The following is a 20,257-nucleotide window of genomic DNA, read 5'->3' on the forward strand; positions in this document are numbered from 1 at the left end:
AGCCACCCCCCCACCACATACATACACACACTGCCCCCCAGATGGAACCCAGAATGGTTTTTATTCATAAAATCACTATTATGTATAATATTAAATATATATAGTAATCATCATCATATATAATAATTCTATGGGAAAATCACATATGATATTACTAGGAATACTTCAGGTATACTGCAGAATAAATAGGTACCAGGGTAAGCTTGGAACTTAACCACCATTCATAGCACTGATTCTACAGAAAATATGTTCAGAGTCCCAGACAACTAACTTTCAACCTTTTGAAGCAGACACATGTATGTATTAGGGACTGTCTGTACTTTCATGCTTGGTTACCAGTTGACTCTCTGCCAGCCAGAAAAGTCCATCTGAACATTGTTCCCATGAACTGACCCAAAGAGATTTAAGGGGACACTCTGGATAGTAATAAACTTTGAGCCTCACAGCCAGGGACTCCATGACACACAAGACTGGCCGTAGCTTTTTATTTGAAGACTATCAACTTAAAAAGGACAAAACAGGCATATTAAAAATCAAACAAAAACCAAAACTCTTGAACACAAAATTCTGCCACAAACTGAGCCTGTTCTGTTTTACAGGCCGTTGTAGTTTTCTGGCTGTCTATTAGCATCTCTCCCAACTTGCTTAAGCATACGGTTGTTTCTATCATCTATCCTCTTCAACTGGCATTGGTAGATTATAGATGTACCCTTAAATACAGAGATAGAAAGCAACTACAGATTAGATAGCAGAAGAAGCAGTTTATTGCTAGTTTGCAGCCAATCAAACGTCACGAGGCACACAGTGAGAGAGCCCACAGAGCTTGGTAACGACGTCAGTGGCCAACCCCACTTGCCCCACATCCTTATAGGGAAGCAGCCTCAAGATCCAACATGTTGGTAATTGCTAGTGGTGGTTGTGGTGGCCATGGGGGGAGAGAGTGGTGAGGAGGGGAAGCAAGGATGGGGGAGAGCAAGACAAAGAAGATGATGGTGGGTGGGGACTCGGTAACACAGAGACTACAATACAGGGACCATACAACTAGGTCTGAAACCAACAAACTGGAATATAAATGCTAACTGCTTCCCATACTATCTTCAACACTCCTTCAAGACTCCTGCCAACAACTCTGTCTTTAACACTATTTCTACTTTGTTCTCAACTGTTCTACCTCTGGCCTTCAAACTTGTTAAAGGCACTTTTATGTTTAAAACAATCTCAGCAAGTAACACTGAGGATCCAGAACCTCTGCTCTGAGATGAACAGAATGAAGGCAGGTGAGCGCTGCAGTCCAACAGGAAGCCTCTATTCATTTAATCAGGGCTACCCTGATGAAAGGCATTCCTAGGGCTCCGGGAAAGCAGCACGTCTGGAGGAAGGGACACTGAACCGGGAAGAAAAGAATTCTCTTGGGTTACAGGTCTGCTCTGTGACCACTTAAACCATGCCAGATCTCAGTTCATTTGAGAAACAACCCTGACCCAAGTCATTCACCACAATGATTTGTGTTTAACACAGGTAACAGAAATGTGCCCTGCAAATTGTGAAACTAAGTGCGTTTATCTAAATTTGATTACATTCACAGAAAAATTCTGGTTTAAAAGACAAACCTTTAAAAAAAAAAATCAAATCCACAAGAAGCCAAACCAACCCGAAATATCCCTTCTTCACCAGACTAGACATGTCATTCTGCTCCAAGCTACTAATATAAAGCCAAGCCTGCCTAGGCAAGAACAAAGCTTTTACATTTATTTTTATTCCTCTCTCCCTCTTCTCCATTCAAACAGTACCGCTCATTTTGTAAGAACCAGAAGATGAGAGAAAAGTTGAGATTCACAAAAAATAGAATAACCTTCAGGGCTGAACCAAGGATAATACGTTAAGAAAAGAGTTGAAAACAAAAGCAATGATTTCGTTTCACATGCACATGCTTCACCTGCCCAGAATTTTGTTTTGCTGGAAACTTTCTGGCAAGATCAAAATCTCAGGAAATTCCAAACAAATGAAACTCTAAAGGCAAATTACTTAGGAAAAAGGATCTAACTTCAGAGACCCAAGCACGCTCCTGCCATTTTTATCCAGTTCTTTACTTTTATGGAGGAGCACCAAACCAGCCATAAAATCGTATGCTAACAAGAGCTCTGCATCCTGCAAGTTGACAACTCTGGCTTTTAATAAATGCCTCTATTTTCTGTCAGCACTGGTCAGTCCCTGCTACCAAACCTATGAAGTTTCAATGAGGGAGACTCTCATACCGCTGACGTCTCTCATACTTGGCCAGCATGCTGGAACACAAGAACTAAGAAACCACAGGGAAATTGCCCCTCCAGAGTGGCATGGGCTGTGCACGGCCCCGAAGCAGGACCAGCCGAGGAAGACAAGGATGGGTTACAGATGAGACTTAGTTCCAGAGTGTACACAGTAAGTCCCCGACATATGAACCTTCAAGCTGCGAACTTTCAAAGATGCGAACGTGCGTTTGCATGTCCAATCACGTAAGGCCTGAGTGAAACTGCAGCTTGCCTTCCGTCTCCTATTGCTGACGATCCTTCAGCTCTACCATCTTCCACTTCCTCTCCCTCCTCCAGTCAGTAACTCTTCTTGCCTGATCACTCAATGCCAGCCCCTATACGCCAGCTGTTGTATTGTACTACTGTACTTTTCAAGGTACTGTACTGTAAGATCAAAAATGTTTTCTTTATTTTTTGTGTTTGTTTGTTTTTTATGTATTATTTGTGTGGAAAGTATTATAAACCTATTACAGTACAGTACTATACAGCCAATTGTGTTAGTTGGTACCTAGGCTAACTCTGTTGGACTTACAAACAAATTAGACTTACGAATGCGCTCTCAGAACGGAACTCACTCGTATGTAGGGGACTTACTGTATATGTGTAAATGTGTCTATCTATCTGGGATTAGGCTCAGTGAAATGAAGTTCAGTTATGTTCAAGGCACTGGAGGGAGACACCAAGAATGACACACAGTTCCCGCTCAGAAGGGCTTCTAATTTCAATGGGGGAGGGGGTTGTTCCACACATAATATAAAGGGTGAGAGATAAAACAAAATGTGTGCTAAGTTGATGGTGAGTCAGTAACACATGGTTTGCACAACACTATAAACTCAATGCCTCCCTATCAACCAGTTTCCAATTCATGAACCCAAATAGCATAGCTCATCTACTCATTCAGGAACTACCTACTGGGTACTTTTATATGCCAGGCACTATATTGGATCAAAGAGACAGAAATGACTCAAACAAAAGCAATCCTGCCCCTTTTAAGATAGGTAACTTGGCAGTAGGTAAGTAAACAGGCAACTACAGAACAATGAATATCCTTACAGTATAATCACACAAAGTGCTATGAAAGTGGAAGTACAGGGGCCATGGGAAGACCTGTAAGAGGCACCTACCTGGGGAAATTTGAGAAAGCATCCTAAAAGAGGATGCCTAAGATGGACCTGAAAGGAAGAACAAGAACTAGTGAGGGATGGGCTTCCCTGGTGGCGCAGTGGTTGAGAGTCTGCCTGCCGATGCAGGAGACACGGGTTCGTGCCCCGGTCTGGGAGTATACCACATGCCGCGGAGTGGCTGGGCCCGTGAGCCATGGCCGCTGAGCTTGCGCGTCCGGAGCCTGTGCAAAAAGAACAAGTGAGGGAGAATGTTCCAGGCAGAGGAAACAGTATACGCAAAGGCCCTCTAGGAGACAGGGAGCCTTACATTTCAGGAACGAAAAGTGTTCTGGAAGCTACACCAGAGTGCAAGAATGTCTATGAGCCCGCTCTGAATTCAAGGGCTGTTACTACCTCTGGGTGAACAACTGAAGCAGCCTAAGAAGAACAGAGTCAGATGAAAGTGGCAGCATAGGGAGACCCCCAGCAGATGACCAGAGAAGCCCAAGAGTGAGAGCTGGGACTAACTAGCTAGAAAAGGAGAATATATAAAAGGAAAGAAAAAGGAAAAGAGAGAGTTACGGAAACTGCGGTTAGACAATATTCAAGAAGCAAACAGAGGTCGACCATGTTAAATGGTGTTATGATAAGGATGCAAAGAATCCATTGGCTTTAGCAACAAGAAAGCTAACAGTAACCCAGTGAAGAATTATTTTAGTGGCGTGGCAGGGTGGAGCCTAGCTTCCCTCAGTCGAGGAGTGATTGGGAGGTGAACAATGGACGCAGTGACCTATTTATTTCAAACATTTCAGCTGGAGAGCAGTGACTAGAGGGGGAGTCGCAGCCGGAGGAAGCCTGAAAATGTTTAAATGGTTCAAGAAAGATGGTAACATAGAGGGAGGGCTAAGGACACATACCTAAAAAGAAACACTAAGCTATTGGTGCAAGACGCCTTGAACAGGTGGGATGGGAAGGTATGAAGAGCACAGATATAAGGCTGCCTTCGACAGGAACAAAGACTCCTTTTTCCTTGTGAGAGAAATGAGGCAGAAAGGATGACAGGCAAACTTCAGATCTGACAGCCAGGAGCTGAGGGAGACAGATCTGAAGTTACTGACCTGATTTCCTTCTAGTGGTTCAATCTGCAAAACCAGGAGATTTTCCTCCAGCAGCACCTAGGGGCGTGGGCCCAGGAAGAGAAAAGCTGGTGGCTGGCCTGGTCCAGGTAGATCTGGTCTGGTATGCTGATGGCAAGAAGATGGGCAGGGGCTTCCCTGGTGGCGAAGTGGTTAAGAATCCGCCTGCCAATGCAGGGGACACGGGTTTGAGCCCCGGTCCGGGAAGATCCCACACGCCGCGGAGCAACTAAGCCCGTGCGCCACAACTGCTGAGGCTGCACTCTAGAGCCCGTGAGCCACAACTACTGAGCCCGCGTGCCACAACTACTGAAGCCTGCGCGCCTAGAGCCTGTGCTCTGCAACAAGAGAAGCCACCGCAACGAAGAGTAGTCCCCGCTCGCCGCAACCAGACAAAGCCCGTACACAGCAACAAAGACCGAACACAGCCAAAAATAAAAATAAATTAAATAAATTAAAAAAGAAGAAGAAGAAGATGGGCAGAAGGGCTACACGGGGATATTGGAGAGGCAGCATTTCAAGCGACTGACCGGCCGCATAAGAAGGGAAGGGAGGACTGACGCTGGAAAGGAGCAGCTGGAAATCTGGCTGTAGGAGTAAACCCAGAGGAGGGAAGTAACTGAGTGAGGGAGTGTGGAAGCACAGGAGGCTGTGATTGGAGAGTGAAAGGTCTGAGTCTAATGAGATGGCAAAGACAGAAAACATCCCAAGGGCCAGGGCGTGCCCTATGGGAAGGAGACGGCAAAAGGAGAGGGACATGAAATTTCCAGGGGAGGAGGTGAGCATGGTGGATGGACTGCCCAAGGGAACACTGACGTGGCCCAGGGGCGACAGCAGCTGTGGAAAAGAGGACACGTTGTGAGCCAGGTAAATTAAGGGGAGAGGGAGGGATGCAGAGGGGCCCACTTAAAATATGACCAGCATAATACAGGCAAGTAATTAAACAATTCCCCCAAAGGCAATTTATTGACTGGGAATGCCTGCTGGAATCCTCTCTAAGATTCATACTCCCACCCCCAACACACGTACATCTACACCTCCCCTCCAATCCTAAGACAAAGCATAATCAGTGAACCAGGGTCTTATCCAGAGTTTGGACTTCTATTAAAGATCTATTTTTATAATGCTTTCTTATTCACTTCCAACTTAAAAACGGTTGCTTCCCCCCTGCAATATTCTGTCCATTTAATAGCTATGTTTAGGGGCTTCCCTGGTGGCGCAGTGGTTAAGAATCCGCCTGCTAGTGCAGGGGACACGGGTTCGAGCCCTGGTCTGGGAAGATCCCACATGCCGCGGAGCAACTAAGCCTGTGCCCCATGACTACTGAGCCTGCGTGCCACGACTACTGAAGCCCACGCACCTAGAGCCCGTGCTCTGCAAAAAGAGAAGCCACCACAATGAGAAGCCTGTGCACCGCAACGAAGAGTAGCCCCCGCTCGCTGCAACTAGAGAAAGCCTGCACGCAGCAACGAAGACCCAACGCAGCCAAAAATAAATTTAAAAAAAAAAGCTATGTTTAGTGACTCTGTTGAGATGCCTGTGAACTATTGTTTTTCTGCTCCATACATCTATTTCTGCTATGGATGTTCTATAGTATCCATTCAGTGACATGTAAATGACTCCAAAATAAAACCGGAAGGAGGAAAAACAAAAACAGAAGCCATATTGAAACATCCTCCTTCACCAGTAAAGGAAAGATAGTCAAAGCTTCTTTTACTCTACTTTGTCCTCCATTGATAAGAAAAACTCTTCCATTTTCAAATCTGTAATGACTAGTAATCAACAATTATTCTTTAAAAAATCGAATCCAGTACTACTTCCACACATTATCTTCAAAGCCAGAATTAGAAAAAGGAAAAAAGAAAAGATGTTACACAACCTTAATGGTTTGCAGATATCCAAGTCTGACTGCTCCGACACAGCAAGGAATGAGTTTAGTAAGTATGTGAACGGAAAACAGGCAGCAATCAGCAACTCATTCAGAATTACTCAAGATGATAATTTTTGTGTTTAAATCACAAAGTCTCAGAATATGTAATCATATCCAAAAATGTTAAAATGTCTAAAAATTAAAGCCTATCAGTTAGTCATTTAAAACTAGGATAAATTATCAGTAAACTTAAGTTATTTTACAAGGTACTTGACTTGAAAGACTCACTCGAACAAAGCCGTCTATGTATAGAGAACTGCTAATGAACAGACCACATAATGGGATAAGCCAGCTAACACCATTAAAGATATCTTTTAAAATTCACAATGAATAAATGAGACCTTTCTTCTTATAGTGTCATCTGCAAATCAGGGGGATAGCCACATATTTTCCATTTGTACTTACTGAGTCAGGCTTATACTTAAAGACTCTTTATAAAAGACATTTTGTGTCATAAAAGATAATTCTGCTTTTTGTACCGACTGAAGAGTATCTGCATAAATACCTGGATAAGAAAAATAAAACTATTTATATAAAAGCTATCACTTCATTGCAATCAATACTGTACTACCTGCCTACTAAGTGTAACGCACTGTCCGTTAACACCGTTAACGCACAGACGATAACACAAACATCATCCTGCCAGAGAAGACACCTACACAGGTGACCACTACATGGCAGCAACATGAGGTCAATGACATGTTGTAGCCTTCACTAAGTCACCCTATCAGAAGGATTCTGAGGCCATTATCACAGTCAAGGTGAGACGTAATGGCAAGGGAGAGAGGAAAAAAATATACATTAAGAGAAAGAGAGACAATGAATATGAATCGTGGAGGGGCAAGGGGTGGATGGGAGGCGGAGGGTTAAGAACAAAGAGGAAGAAAGTTAAATATGCTCCCATGCTTTCAAGCTTAGGTAATTTAACACTTAACATGAACAGAGAAGGGCAAGGAGGCCTGAACCCAGATTAGGGGACTAGAGAACATAAGGGACTCACTCCTGCCTGCCCTTGGAATCTCCACTTAGATATTACTTTTATAGACTATCTTTACCTGACAGGTCTTCCGCTTGCTTTTCCTTCTCCCAAATGCCTCTTCCTCAGTGTCCACAAGTACCCAGGCCTACGCCTATGAGAGCTCTCATCACTCTGAACTGGGACTGTCTCTACCCAGCCCCTTTGCTGGCTGCACTGTTAAGCTTCTTAACAGCAAGGACAAACTGTGTCTTTCTTGCTCACCACTTACCCTCACTGCCTACCAGAGCCCGGGCCCTAGCTCATGAACTTGAATGAGTGAACGGACTCTGCCTGAAAGGAGCTTACCATTGCAGAACAGAAGAGGAAATAAAGGGGAGATGAAAAGCTTCATGGAGAAATTGATCTCCAGTTATTGATTTTAATTTCATATATACAAAAAAGTTGGTTTTGTCCTCCTGGGATTCAGCTTTAGGAGGGGAAAAGGTACAAAACTCAGAACAAGGATCCTGATTGTTTTATAATGGTAAAGAATCTTCCCTATCTATTGCTTGTTCTAATTTGTCATAGATAATATACCTCTACGGAAAAAGAGATGTTCAAGAGGGATCAAAGGAATAGCATCTCCTACAATATAACACGTACTTCTGTCGCTAAACAGGGACAGAGACCTTTCACACATATTCTTTGTAACATATATACATATATATATATATTTTCCCCCCAATCATGGCTATCATTTATTTCATCCCTTGATAGAGAGGATAAGGTAGAGAAACCATCTAATCATGAGTTGAGACACATGACAAATGGTATCATTCCTAACCAGGTCACAAAGCAAGTCATTAAAAACACTACTTAGACTTTTCAGTGCAAACTTATTTGAGCAAGTCATTCTTCTTGTCAAGTCCCATATTTACCATCCAATTTAATTTCCAAGTTGGTCATCAAAAATAGTTCGTGGAAATAATTGAACATGGGACAAAAATACAGTCGCACTCAGTTGCTCGAGGTGGAAAAAAATGGTGGCAGCTTCCAACTTCCTCAAAATAGCAGAAAGGGGATAAGGATGACAAGGGAAGGGGGAAGGGCAGGAAGGAAAGAAGCACCTGGCTAATGATTTTATCCCGGATTTTAATGTCAAGGGCACTCCCTCCTCAGGCATTTTCACACTAGCCACCATATCTCCAGCTAGTCTTCCCTTGCTTTGATTTTATCTAATGATAGTACACCAACTACTTACAAGCCTAAACGTCTTTTTAAAATCACCTTAATTCTAATGCTAATAAACAATTCCAAGAAAAAAACCCAGTCTGGAGTAGAGGCTACAAACTCAAGTGCGTCCAATGGCTGGGAAGATCATATAAGCGAGAACAGGGGGACCCGCTGGGGAGAAGAATACACACGTGCCCCTCAGATCAGCAGACCACTGCCACGGTGGGCTCAGGCTGTGTGATCTCCAGATTTTTCAAGAGAAGCCAGAAATCCAGATTTGTATGTGATTTCTCCTGATTTATCAATAATGACAAAAGTTTAAACTCCTCTTTTTTTTTAAAGCACTGTGTGGACCAAGCAAAATATAACTGGGTGGCCAACTTGTGACATCTAGGTAAGAGGTCAGAAATATGGGCAAGGGTCAAAATCTACAAACTCTCTCTTCCTATGTGCTAATCAACCAGGAAGCGAAGAGCAATTCCTTGTTCCTGCAGTTGTGTATCAGTGTGAGCATGGCCACAGTGCCGTTGTAAAGCTGGGTCCAGGACATGGGAGACCTCAGGCAAAGAAGAACATCGAGGCTCTGATACCTAATTATCCTCCCAAAACATTTCCTGCTATTAAAGACCAATTTATGGTGTGTAATAAATGGTACTGCATGTAAAGCACTTTGCACAGTGCCTGGGGCACATAACAGAATTCAATGAAAGTTAGCTGTTATTGGGTTTTATTATGAATGAGGGTAGAACATGGATCAGACTGTGCCTTTCTCCCTTGAATGGGAGATTTTAGTCCAATTACAAAACCCAATAATCCTCTTTAGACATGAGAAGAATTTCAAAGGAAACTGCATTCATCAATGTGGCATTCAGTCATTTTATAAAATAATGGATTTATGCCCACACAGGGTGTTTTGTTCTTTTTAAGGACATAATGGATTTTTAAAGTTTTGATTTGAGTTAATATGAAAATTTAAAGTTCTGTCTCACTTTTAGATAAGGGGGATCATGGAACATATATGGCTACCAAATCTAGCATGAGTGGGACGTGAAGCCCCCATTTTTCCAGCAAAGTTGCCCCAGTCTCCTGGCTCCTCGTGTGACCACGTAGGTGTAGGATGTTAGGTTCCAGTCATGCTGTAAGGCTATCTGGTCTAATCACCATATTTTACAGATGCTGAATGTTAACTCCTTCAAGGTCCCACAACAGTCGAAGGCAGACCCAGAACCCAAACCCTGTCCTCTTCTTCCATCACCTCCCAAGTCCCTGGGGGGGATGTATGTTCGGGGGAGTTGGTTAAGGGTGGGTAGCAGGGCAGCCTGGGACTAAAGCTTTGAGACAAAGACCCAGCCTTTATGAGTAAAAGGCTCTATCAACTAAGGAGACAGGGTGGGGAAGGTTTCCTATATACAGCCAATCAAAGCCTTGCTTCAGTACGTCTCAGGGTCAGTCAGACTCTTTTAAAAATCCTCTAGTATCAACCATACCCTTTTAGCCACTGGCTTATAGCAAGAGTTCCAAGCCTCTATGAAAGAATCTAATTTACTTGCTGGAAAAGTAGAGACATCACTAAGCAAAGGAATCAATGATTTTTAAAAGAATGTTACTATGTTTCAAAGTGTCCAACTACCAAAGTACTGAGAAAATATTTTTTTGAAATATAGCCAAGTGCAGAATATAAACTGAGTCCTACATTCAAAATTTGTCTTTCTAGAAAGCAAATGTCAAAGGATATAAAGCAAGCTGTGAACAAGAGACTAAAATTAGCTCAAACCACAAATAACCTAACATACTTATCACTTCCTTATGATCAACCTACAAAAATCAAACATTAAAAGCATTTTACAAAACTAAAGGTGTGATGCCAATTTAATCCTTTAACTTCAGCTGTATCCTTTCTTCCTTCTGGCATGTAAACATTACCAAAGAATGACATTTTATTAATTTGAAGGCAAGTACAAGGGAAACCATTAGAGCTAAGTTTTGCCCTGTAAATAAAATAGCATGTACCATGCAGTTCTTAAGTGGTTAGAATGGTAACCACCTCCTCAAACTGAGGATAGGAAATTTCAGATGATGGACCACACCCATCTCCGAATGCGCTTCTCACAGAGAGCTAGGGACATACCAGACTCCTACTTCAGACCAAAGCTTGCCTCCATCTCCTCAAGCCGTTTATTTCCTACTTCCAAAAGCAACATCTTCCAATGAACAAAAGGCTGTTGGGAAACACAAAAGTTTTTGTCATAAAGTAGTGGAACGTGTTGCAAAAGGAAGCTTAGTTGACAAATGTGGGTTCATGCAAAAAAAAAAAAGGTACTAGTTTGTTAAACTTCAACTACTTTTACCATGATTCTCTCTGCGTGATGACTACATTTTTGATAAGTTTTCTGGGGAAAGTTCAAGCTCAAAAAGGATGGAAACGAGTGGTTAAGAAACGATGAGTATAAAACCTACCAACTGCTACTGTGCACTCTTCAATACTAAAACTCTAAAAAGCATTCTTATCAGTAAGTAGAAAAACAAGGGACAGTAGCAGACCTGGGTACTATGACAAGAACAAATGAAATAAAATACTGCTAATGACACTAATATTCCTGGGATATATTAAGAAAAACTGTTAGTGGGACATGAAGGAATATTTAAATACACTTAGAAATGGTACCATGATAGGTACATAAAGGACCCATTAAAACGCAGCACATCATGGGGATGTGGATTCTCAAGGATGGTTCATGGGAGATGTGGACCAGCTAACCCTCAATCATGGCCATATCACCCGGTGTACTGGGGATTGCTCCAGAAATGTGGCTTTGTGCCTGTCAACCTGATGTGGCTTAATGCAACTTCCTGATATTGCACCACTCTGCTTCACCCCCTCACCCCACCTCTGAGGATGATCCAAAAGACCCTGGCAACTGGAAGGTGGTATCCAGGTGGTGGAGAACAATAATGGCAATGCTCTTAACTCTAAGATGCTGTCAAAATAACATTTTGAATCAGGGTAAAAATAAAGCAAAACAACAAGAACAACAAAAAACACAAAACAAAGTATCCTCCCTCTGAAAGACCCCTGAATATCTTCTTAGAGGCCTCTTTTCTCTGTGCAAAAGTGAGCCACACAAATATTTATGACCCAGTTAGGCATACTTTGCCTTTATCACTGTAGAAGCAAACTCAGCCCTGACTATTTGAATAGTGAAGCAATACAAAATCTAAAAGATAAATATAACAGTGACAAACGTTTAAGCACCGAGGGAATTTAAAGCTAACTTACCGTATTATGCTAAATGCAGCTTGCCTATTTGTTCTCTTGAGTGAAGTTATATTCAGAAGTGATTTCATGCGCAGACATTTTTAAGTAACCCCCTGTTCTTCGGAGAATTCCAACTACTTGGAGTAATTACTTGATGCTCACCTTCCTGTAATCAATTCACAATACTGTATAATTCTCTGAGTAATCAGTACTCATCAGAATAAAAACTAGCTAAGCTGTTCCCTGGAACTTAGCGTGGCATTTTTTAAATGAGATTCTTCAAAACGAAGAGATGCACCAGTAACAAAGCCATTAGGTAAGAAAAAAAAAAGTCGGGGGAAAAATGTTTCATCACAGTAACGGAGATAAGGGAGTTTTCCTTCTCTAATCACTAACTAATAAATTTAAAAAACACAGTTTTGGAAACCTAGTTTTGCTATGCTCGTCTTATCTTTGCAAGTGGTGTTGCTTGCCCACAAAAGCCACAAACACAGCCGAGGCTTTTCCTTCTTCATCTGTAGAAGAAAACGTGCCTCAATCAGTCTTTGGGAAGAAAGACGCCTAGGACACAAGTCCACTCGCGCCCAAAGGTTTGCTTCAACAAGCAGTTAACCCTCAATAAGAACTCAGAATTGCCTGGCACACTACTAGATTAAGAGTAGTAGGGAATATGTATATTTTCCAGAGAAAAATATGGACCTTAAGTGTCCCTTTGCTAAGAAGCCACGTTTATTTTGTGATTCCATGCTGCAGAACTTCTTAAGCACCAATTCTATCTAATTACCACGGGGTTTCCGTAAAACTTTACAAACAGCGTCGGTAGAATCATAAGCATTCAAAACTGCAAACTGAATCAGGTCACAAATTTAAAAAAAACAACAAAAAACTGAAAATCATTTATCAGTAGTTATTTTTGTCTGCAGTGTGACTTGTACTACATTCCGAGGATCAACTGATTTGGGGGGGCTTGACTTTTCTTTGGCTATTTATTTCGGGGGAAAAAAATCTTCCATGGGAAATGGTCTTGTTCCTAGCTTTCAGATATTCAAAATTTACAAAACTGTCAGTAAGACCCTTGTGATACGTCAAGCTGCCTTGAGGAAGGAGAGGGCAGCAGCTAGGAAATTATGAAGCCCACTTCTACAAAGTGAAGCATTATTTCTAAAATGCTGGAGCCTTAGGTACTTTCTTCTCAAACACAGCAGCTGTGTATACTACCATGCTCTTCAAATGAAGTTTAGACCAGATGTTGGTTTCTTTCTAAAATTACAACATAAAGGGCAGCTACTCTTTGTGTACCTAGCTGGGGTTGAATCTGTCGTAAATTCTCGAGAATCAGTTCCTCTATCTTTACAGGAAAAACCACCCAATTGCTACTCAGAGAAAAACTGCAAGCATAACTCATATGTCAGTGCCACTCGTTTTCCCACATTACTAAACCAAATGAGCCCAACTTATTAAAAATGTTCAATACCTCTTGGGAAAAAAAAGATTCAATTCTTTTGAATCTTCAACTATAGTCACAAAACTCTTACACATTTTTGAGCCTAACTGTACCCACCGACACCCACGCACCTTACAAAATTGAGTAACCACAGCAGTGGTTACAAGGATTACTTCAGGAACATCAAACTCTCTTTGTGAGCACATTAAAGACTTTCATTACTTGAGGAGAATTTGGTGATCAGTTAGCCAAGGACCATTTTTACACAGGAAGGGACTGAAGCCCAAAGAAAGGAAGGGACCCATTCAGCCTAGTTAGTGTTAGAGCTAACTAGAGAAAAAGCAAAAGATTAAGCTACTCTCTTGGCCAGAAGGGTGATCTGATCAAAGGCCAAAAATGTTTGCCTTTACCATTTATACTCTGAAAAGAAATCACAGGTTTTATAAGGGTTGTTACTTTATGGAGAACCATATTCTTAAGCCCACAGTCAAAATATATTTTACAAACCAGCTACATACAAAGCCCTTCTAGAAGGCATGTGAGAACAAGTCGAGAGTGACGAGAACAGAGTAAGTCAATAATTCTTAGAGAGACAGATATATCACCTCCAAGTTTCCTATTAAGTTCGCCTCAGGCCAAGTACAAATTTGTTGTTAAATTTAAAGTGCCTGTGAAATAAGCTGGGTTTCCTACTGGGTAAGCATCCAAGCTTTTCTTCCAAGCCACCACAGCAGGCAACACCAAACTGCCTCATCAAGCCGTGGCTCAAACTGTACTGGTTTTCTCTGAGAGTGGCCTCTGCTATTAGTACTAATGCAGGCTAATCTCTTTGTGTCTACCATTCCTCCTCCCCCAGAATGGGAGCTGGGAACTGTGACTTGTCTTTCTATTGTCAGGGCCTGGGGCAAAGTGCTGACAATCAATTCAACCCCAACATTTCTTAGGCACTTTGTGCCCGGTGCAGAGGACACCAAGATGAATGAGAAAGATGGAAGAGGTGACTTCCATAGTTTGGACCCTACAGTAGATGGACTCGGATACAAAGGAACAGCTCCCATGAGAGCAGGGCTTTAAAAGAGATAGGTACGAAGGTGTATGTAAGCACACAAGTGAGAGAGCCAAAATCTAGCGCAAGGGGGCACACATTTGAGCTGGGAGGCGCAAGCCAGAATGAGTGGGAAAGGCAGCCTAAACAAAGTGTTGAGCCAAAGTACAGAGGAATGAAAGAGAAGGATGAGTCTGGAGAACACTGCACCTTCTAGTGTGGCCAGAATAAAAGGTACACAGGAGGGGATGGCTGGAACCTGGCTGCCATGCCAAGGGGCTTGGACCTTACACATAAATGAAAGTATAGAAGTAAACAGAGGAGTGACAGACCCAGGTCTGTTTTTAACCAATTACTCTAGTGATAATGTGAAGAATATACACAGTGGGGCAGGGGGGAGATGTGGAGAGATTGTTGAGGGACCTTATTAATATGCTTCTGGTTTCACCAATTTCTGTAATGTGAAGCCAGAAATGACAGCAGTATTATAAGCAAAATTTGAGAACCTAGACCACTGGGATGGTAGGAAGGACATCATAGTGACCAATCAATGAGATGTGGTAGAGGGAATCAAGAACCATTCCAAAGTCCCCAGCACTCCTGGATATTCAAAACATGCACCAAATGACTGGTACCAAACTACATTGTCTTGGACACAATGACCCTGCTGGACTTCCCCTTTTCCTAAACATGGGCAATACAAAGAAACATGCCCAGACTATTTGTAGTCAGTATTAGTTGGTTACCATGAACAAATTAACATAAACACTGTAGGGAGGGACGCCAGCTTGTGCAAAATACACATGAGCTCAGGCTGGCTTATGAAAAAGTACCTGCAATTAAAAGTACAGCATAAGACAAAAACTGTCAAAAGGATTCTGCCATCTAAAAGATCAGAAAATAGACAACTCAAAAAAAAGAGAAAAGGGAAAAAAGAAAAGGCACAGTTATTTCAGTAGTTAAGAGTCTGACAAAACCCCTACAGGAAATTTTAAAATTTATTTCTATCATGAAATTCAGTATACATTCAATTACACTACTCAATACCAGGCATTTTAAAAATAGGTTTGGGGGAGCTATTCATGCTAAAATGCAAAATGCAGGGACTTCCCTGGCAGTCCAGCGGTTAAGACTCCATGCTTCCAATGCAGGGGGGCATGGGTTCGATCCCTGGTAGGGGAACTAAGATCCCACATGCAGCGCAGCGCAGCCAAAAAAAAAAGCAAAATGCACTGGAGGGGACTTGGAGCCCAATGGTAGATAACTGGCAACCGAAAATCATTTGCATTACCATTATCCCCCAGCTGACTCTTCAGAACCATCTGATATAGTTTATGATGTACTTCCAAAAGAACCAAAGTATTCCTATAAATATGCCAGTGATGTCAAACAAATAATGATAGCAAAAAGTTCTTCCCTCCACTATTTCTACTTGTGCCCCCAGTTAATCTGAGTCCAGACAATTACAAACGTCTTTGCACCATTTCCAAAGTGGTGATCAGACACCTAAATTTAGTTCACTCAAACCAGGGCTACACAAGAACATTTAGATCTAATGGGTCACTCAAGATGACTAGAGCTTCCCATCCCTCTCCATGTCACTTCCGTTTGTCTTTCTTTTTTTTAAGTGAAGTGAGTCATAGTGTATAGATCTTTCTCCTCTGCACAAAACACAGTTTTTCTCTGAAGAGAATGGTATTTATATAAAAATTACTGGGAAATTTTAATATTCATCTTGGACTGTAATAAAATAAGCTGTATACAGCAGTAAGGAATTTTAGTGAATTATTGTTATAACATGATTTTAACCTAGTCAGGCATTAGATCGTATTTCATAATGAAAGCAGCTATAAAAACAAATGTCAATTGGAAGAGTGGCCCGTATTACAAAGCCTGCCTCTAACATAGAATAAATCTTGCCTTGAAGTCACAAGCTATTGTTGCAATCTCCTTTATCTGAAACAATCAAATCATTCATACTGAAAATTAGTGAACAGTGTCAGAGAATCAAAGAATTAGAGATGAGAGAAATGGCGAAACACCTGACCCAAACCTTAAACTACAAATGGAGGGTAGTTTTTCCTATTTTCATTCATTCAAGCCCTCTCTTCTCTCATTCTAGCTCCAAAAACCAATCTCTTTGCCCTATCTATGTTCTCTCTTCTCTTTTGGGCACTCCAGGCTTGCTAAGTATTACTTCCACTTTTCAAACCAGACATACAATCATTTAAATGATAGAAAACAATTTTTTAAAGCCATCTACACATGCTATCAAAGCTGACTTTTTATAGACCTAAATGCTTATTAGTATCTATGCTATCTATTAGCATTAACAACTATATAAAAACAGTTACGCTCACTTTATCAAATTGAGGTAGGAGAGAATCTTCGCCTGAAACATTTGTTTTCTAAGCCGCCTCATTCCTCGGCATTCAAAAGTCTACTTCATCTTTTGTTCTTTTCCCAATTGTTTCCAAGTTTCTACATCTTTTTGTTCTAGTTAGAAGTTAGTATAGTGAGAAATAACTGCACTGCTTTGTTTACAAAATGTTAAGCAAAAATTACATATTATTTTAAAAATCACAATAGACTAAGCAAGCCCAAAATGACTCTGTATAAGGCTGCCTTCATTGTGACGGGCTACAAAACATTAATTTTTTTAACTTCCATTTTCTACCCACCATAAACACATTTCTTTGAATTCCTGAAAAATAATGGTTTTCGTAAATTGACACACACTTTGGAAAATCTGCCACTTTAGACTCAAGGTCATTTGAACTCTACATTTTTTTTAAAATGCCAGAATTTGCCACTTTTAACATCAAGAAGGAAAATAGCGTCTGATTCAGATTTTGTAAAAGAAAAATATCTGTACTGCAGAGGTGAGAAAGCCCATAGCGGATAATTCTCTAAGATAAAAGAAACCACCTCTAGAAATGTGGCAATCGATTAAGGATCTAGAGAAATCTCAACATACAGCGATCTCGACCAACTCCTGGGGTTCCAAGGTGGTAGACAAACACAAGAACAATGAGGGAAATTAACTGAAGACCATGCTCCATGCTAGTGACTTGCTTAACATAGTTTTAACAGTGCTTGGGTGAAAGGTCTCCCACTCCTCCCTAAAACTGTAAGTAATCAAATTCAAACACGGACTTTTTATAATATGAATTTGCTGTTGCCAACTGAGTCAGCTTCAATATAAAAGATTCTCCCCAGTACCTCCTGGAGGCCACCCCTACTTGTGATGGGGTATATCATTATCAACTCCAACACTTCAGACCAAGAATTTTTTCATTTAAGACCACTTTAGACTCCACTGTATTCAATCTGATGCAGAAAATTTGTCTACACATTCTCAAAGTCACTAGTGGGATTCATTCAATTAACTCAGAGAGACTAGACACGGAATACAAATTTTATATACTGATCGATCGTACTTATACAGATTAGAGTGGTTATAAACATTAGTCTATCAGAAGCTAACATACATTACAGTGCAAGTAAAAAGAATCCTGTCAAATAAGCTTGATGAAAATCCACATGAAACCAAGCCTGCCAAAAAAAGGCTTTTGTTAGTCAAGCATACCAAAGAACCGCTTAAAGCTTTTTTTCTTTTTAAGTGGAGCTCAAAATAGATTTTAATACTACCAGCTGATGGATCTCACAATTTGCCTTTTGAGCCTATAAGCCGAAAACAGCCTTCTCCCTTTACACAAGTAACAACATCTCTCTATTCTGTATGTTGTTTATTTAAAATACCGAGTGTGGTTTTGGTTAATCCTCACAACCCCCGCGATGACATTTAATCGGGAGCACATATTTTCTTCAGAGGATTTAGCTCTTGTGAAAGCAGACCTCTTCATCTTTTTAATCTGATGATGTAGAGATACGTGAGAAACTCTACCTTCCGAACTTTTTATTTATGAATCACCATAACCCACAAGGAAATGAGGACCGGGAAGACACCATCATCTCAACCATGACCAAAGGATAAGATGCTCACCGAGAGAAAGATGCTATTTTAGAGGGAGTGAAAACGTCAACCTCCCCTGTTGCCTGCCTGACACGGGGTAACCAATATTCTGGCCCCAGTGGAGTGGGTACTCCAGACCTCCTGGCTGGAAAGCTCTTTTCAGCCTGCTACTCTCAGGGCTTAGCTCACAGAGCAAGTATCTCTTCCTCTGACAGATCTTCCCTGATCCCCTTCTCTGAGGCAGGCCATCTTCCCTGAAATCACTCTCTACCCCGTTATGTTTTGTTTTCTTCATAGCACTTGTCCCCATCTGAAATTGTCTGCTTATGTGTTGCACTGCCCTATTCGACTCTAAGCTCACGGGGGATAGCATCTTGCCTGTCTTGTTCAGCAAACACTACCTCCAGCGCCTCAGCAGCGCCTAGCACGGAAGAGGCACGTCAACTCAGATCCATTAAATGAATGAACAGGAAGGGGGAAGGGACTGTCATCCTTGGGACTCGACGCACAGAGACCAGGAGAAAGGAAATGTAAAGGAGGGAGGGGGGAGTAACCCTTTCCCCCGGGGAGACAAAGGAAGACAGCCTGAGGTGGTCCAGTCTAGAAAGGAAGTAGTGGGGGTGTTCTATCCACCCCAGGGGACAAAGAGTGGACAGGCGGGGGGGCGGGGTCGGGGTGCGAGGCTTCGCGCTGAGAGCAGAGACTGGCGGCTTCCAGGCTTGAGAGGTCACCCGGGCTGGAGGATATGAGGTAGGTGGGGGATCAAAGGGGACTGCGAGGCCGGAGAGAGACGCAGGCCCACCCGGGGGACAAAGAGAGAGGCGGCTGGCCTCTGCCGCCGTCGGATCGAATCCTCACGGAGCAGGGCCCAGGCGGAGGGCGGGACCCAGAGGGAGAGCGGGACCTGGGGGTCTGAGGGGAAGGTTCGCTAGGCCTAAGCGAAGGGCCTGCCGCGCTCTGGGGGCGCTCCCGCACCTGGTAAATGGCCGCCCAGCTCCCAGCCTTGTCGATCTGCTCGAACTCCTTTTCCATCTCCATGGCGGGCCAGGGGGGCTGCTGCGCCTCCTCCTCGGCCCACTGTGCCGTCTGCCGCTCTAGGCCGCGTCGCGCTCTCCACACTTAGTCCCGCTGCAAGCCACGACTCTCGCCGCTACCGCCGCCCTAGCCGCCGCTGCTTCTTCATGTCAACCCGGCAGCCGGAAGTACGCACCGCGCTGCCGCGGGCTCCGCCCCTCAAGCGGAAGGACCAATCAGCGCTCAGGAATGTCGGCTAGCAGTTCCGCGGGGCGGAGCCGGGGGAGGTGCTGGGGGAAGACATCTTGCGGCGTGCCCTCCCTCCTCCCCTCCCATCCCGGTCTACGGGCTTGGGCGTGGCACGCGCCCGTTGCCTAGGCGACCCCGGGAGCCCCGCCTACGGCGCGTGGGTTTGCCCGGCTGCCACCGATCTTGAATTCAAGCATCGACGCGGTCCGTTGAATCACAGAGTGACCTTGAAGCAGTCATACATCTTTCTTGCAGCGCCAGGGCCCAGGCCTCAGTGCTCCAAGGGGAGCGGGGGGGATTACATGCTCCCCTTCCAGGCTCCGGCCTCTGGCCAGATGTCCGCCCTTTTTTCGTGAAACTTAGAGCTTCATAATTTACCAGGCTGCTGGGGAAGGCCCACTACTCTCTGAATGTACTTTGCGTTTGGAGTCTCCTACCCTGGGCACTGCAGAAATGAATGGATTGGGATCTTGGAATGATTTTTAATATTTCCCCAAATAGCAAGGAAGTCCTGCTCAGAATGGACTCAGTGGAGCACAAATTCCGTGGTGCATTAGTGTTGAATAGTGGCAGATTTCTGGGCCCACTTCCAAAGGATTCGGATACAGGAATCTGTATTTTT

At 42.9% G+C, this 20,257-nt stretch overlaps 1 protein-coding gene across 2 annotated transcripts in view; it reads right to left on the minus strand.

Moving 5' to 3' along the window:
* The window catches only part of PTPN1 (protein tyrosine phosphatase non-receptor type 1), a 67,908-nt gene extending 48,327 nt beyond the window's left edge, over positions 1 to 19,581 (minus strand). Inside the window, exon 1 of one of the 2 annotated variants that reach the window (XM_029219416.1) lies at positions 19,348 to 19,581. In XM_029219416.1, coding sequence (XP_029075249.1) covers positions 19,348 to 19,410 — 63 coding nt within the window. In that variant the 5' untranslated portion in view covers positions 19,411 to 19,581. The remainder of the gene's footprint in view (positions 1 to 19,347) is intronic. The other variant, XM_029219415.1, reaches the window with a different exon arrangement.
* Positions 19,582 to 20,257: the final 676 nt, after the last annotated feature.

Source organism: Monodon monoceros, unplaced genomic scaffold, assembly GCF_005190385.1.
Source record: "Monodon monoceros isolate NGI ecotype Baffin Bay Population unplaced genomic scaffold, NGI_Narwhal_1 Super_Scaffold_13, whole genome shotgun sequence".
NCBI lineage: Eukaryota > Metazoa > Chordata > Mammalia > Artiodactyla > Monodontidae > Monodon > Monodon monoceros.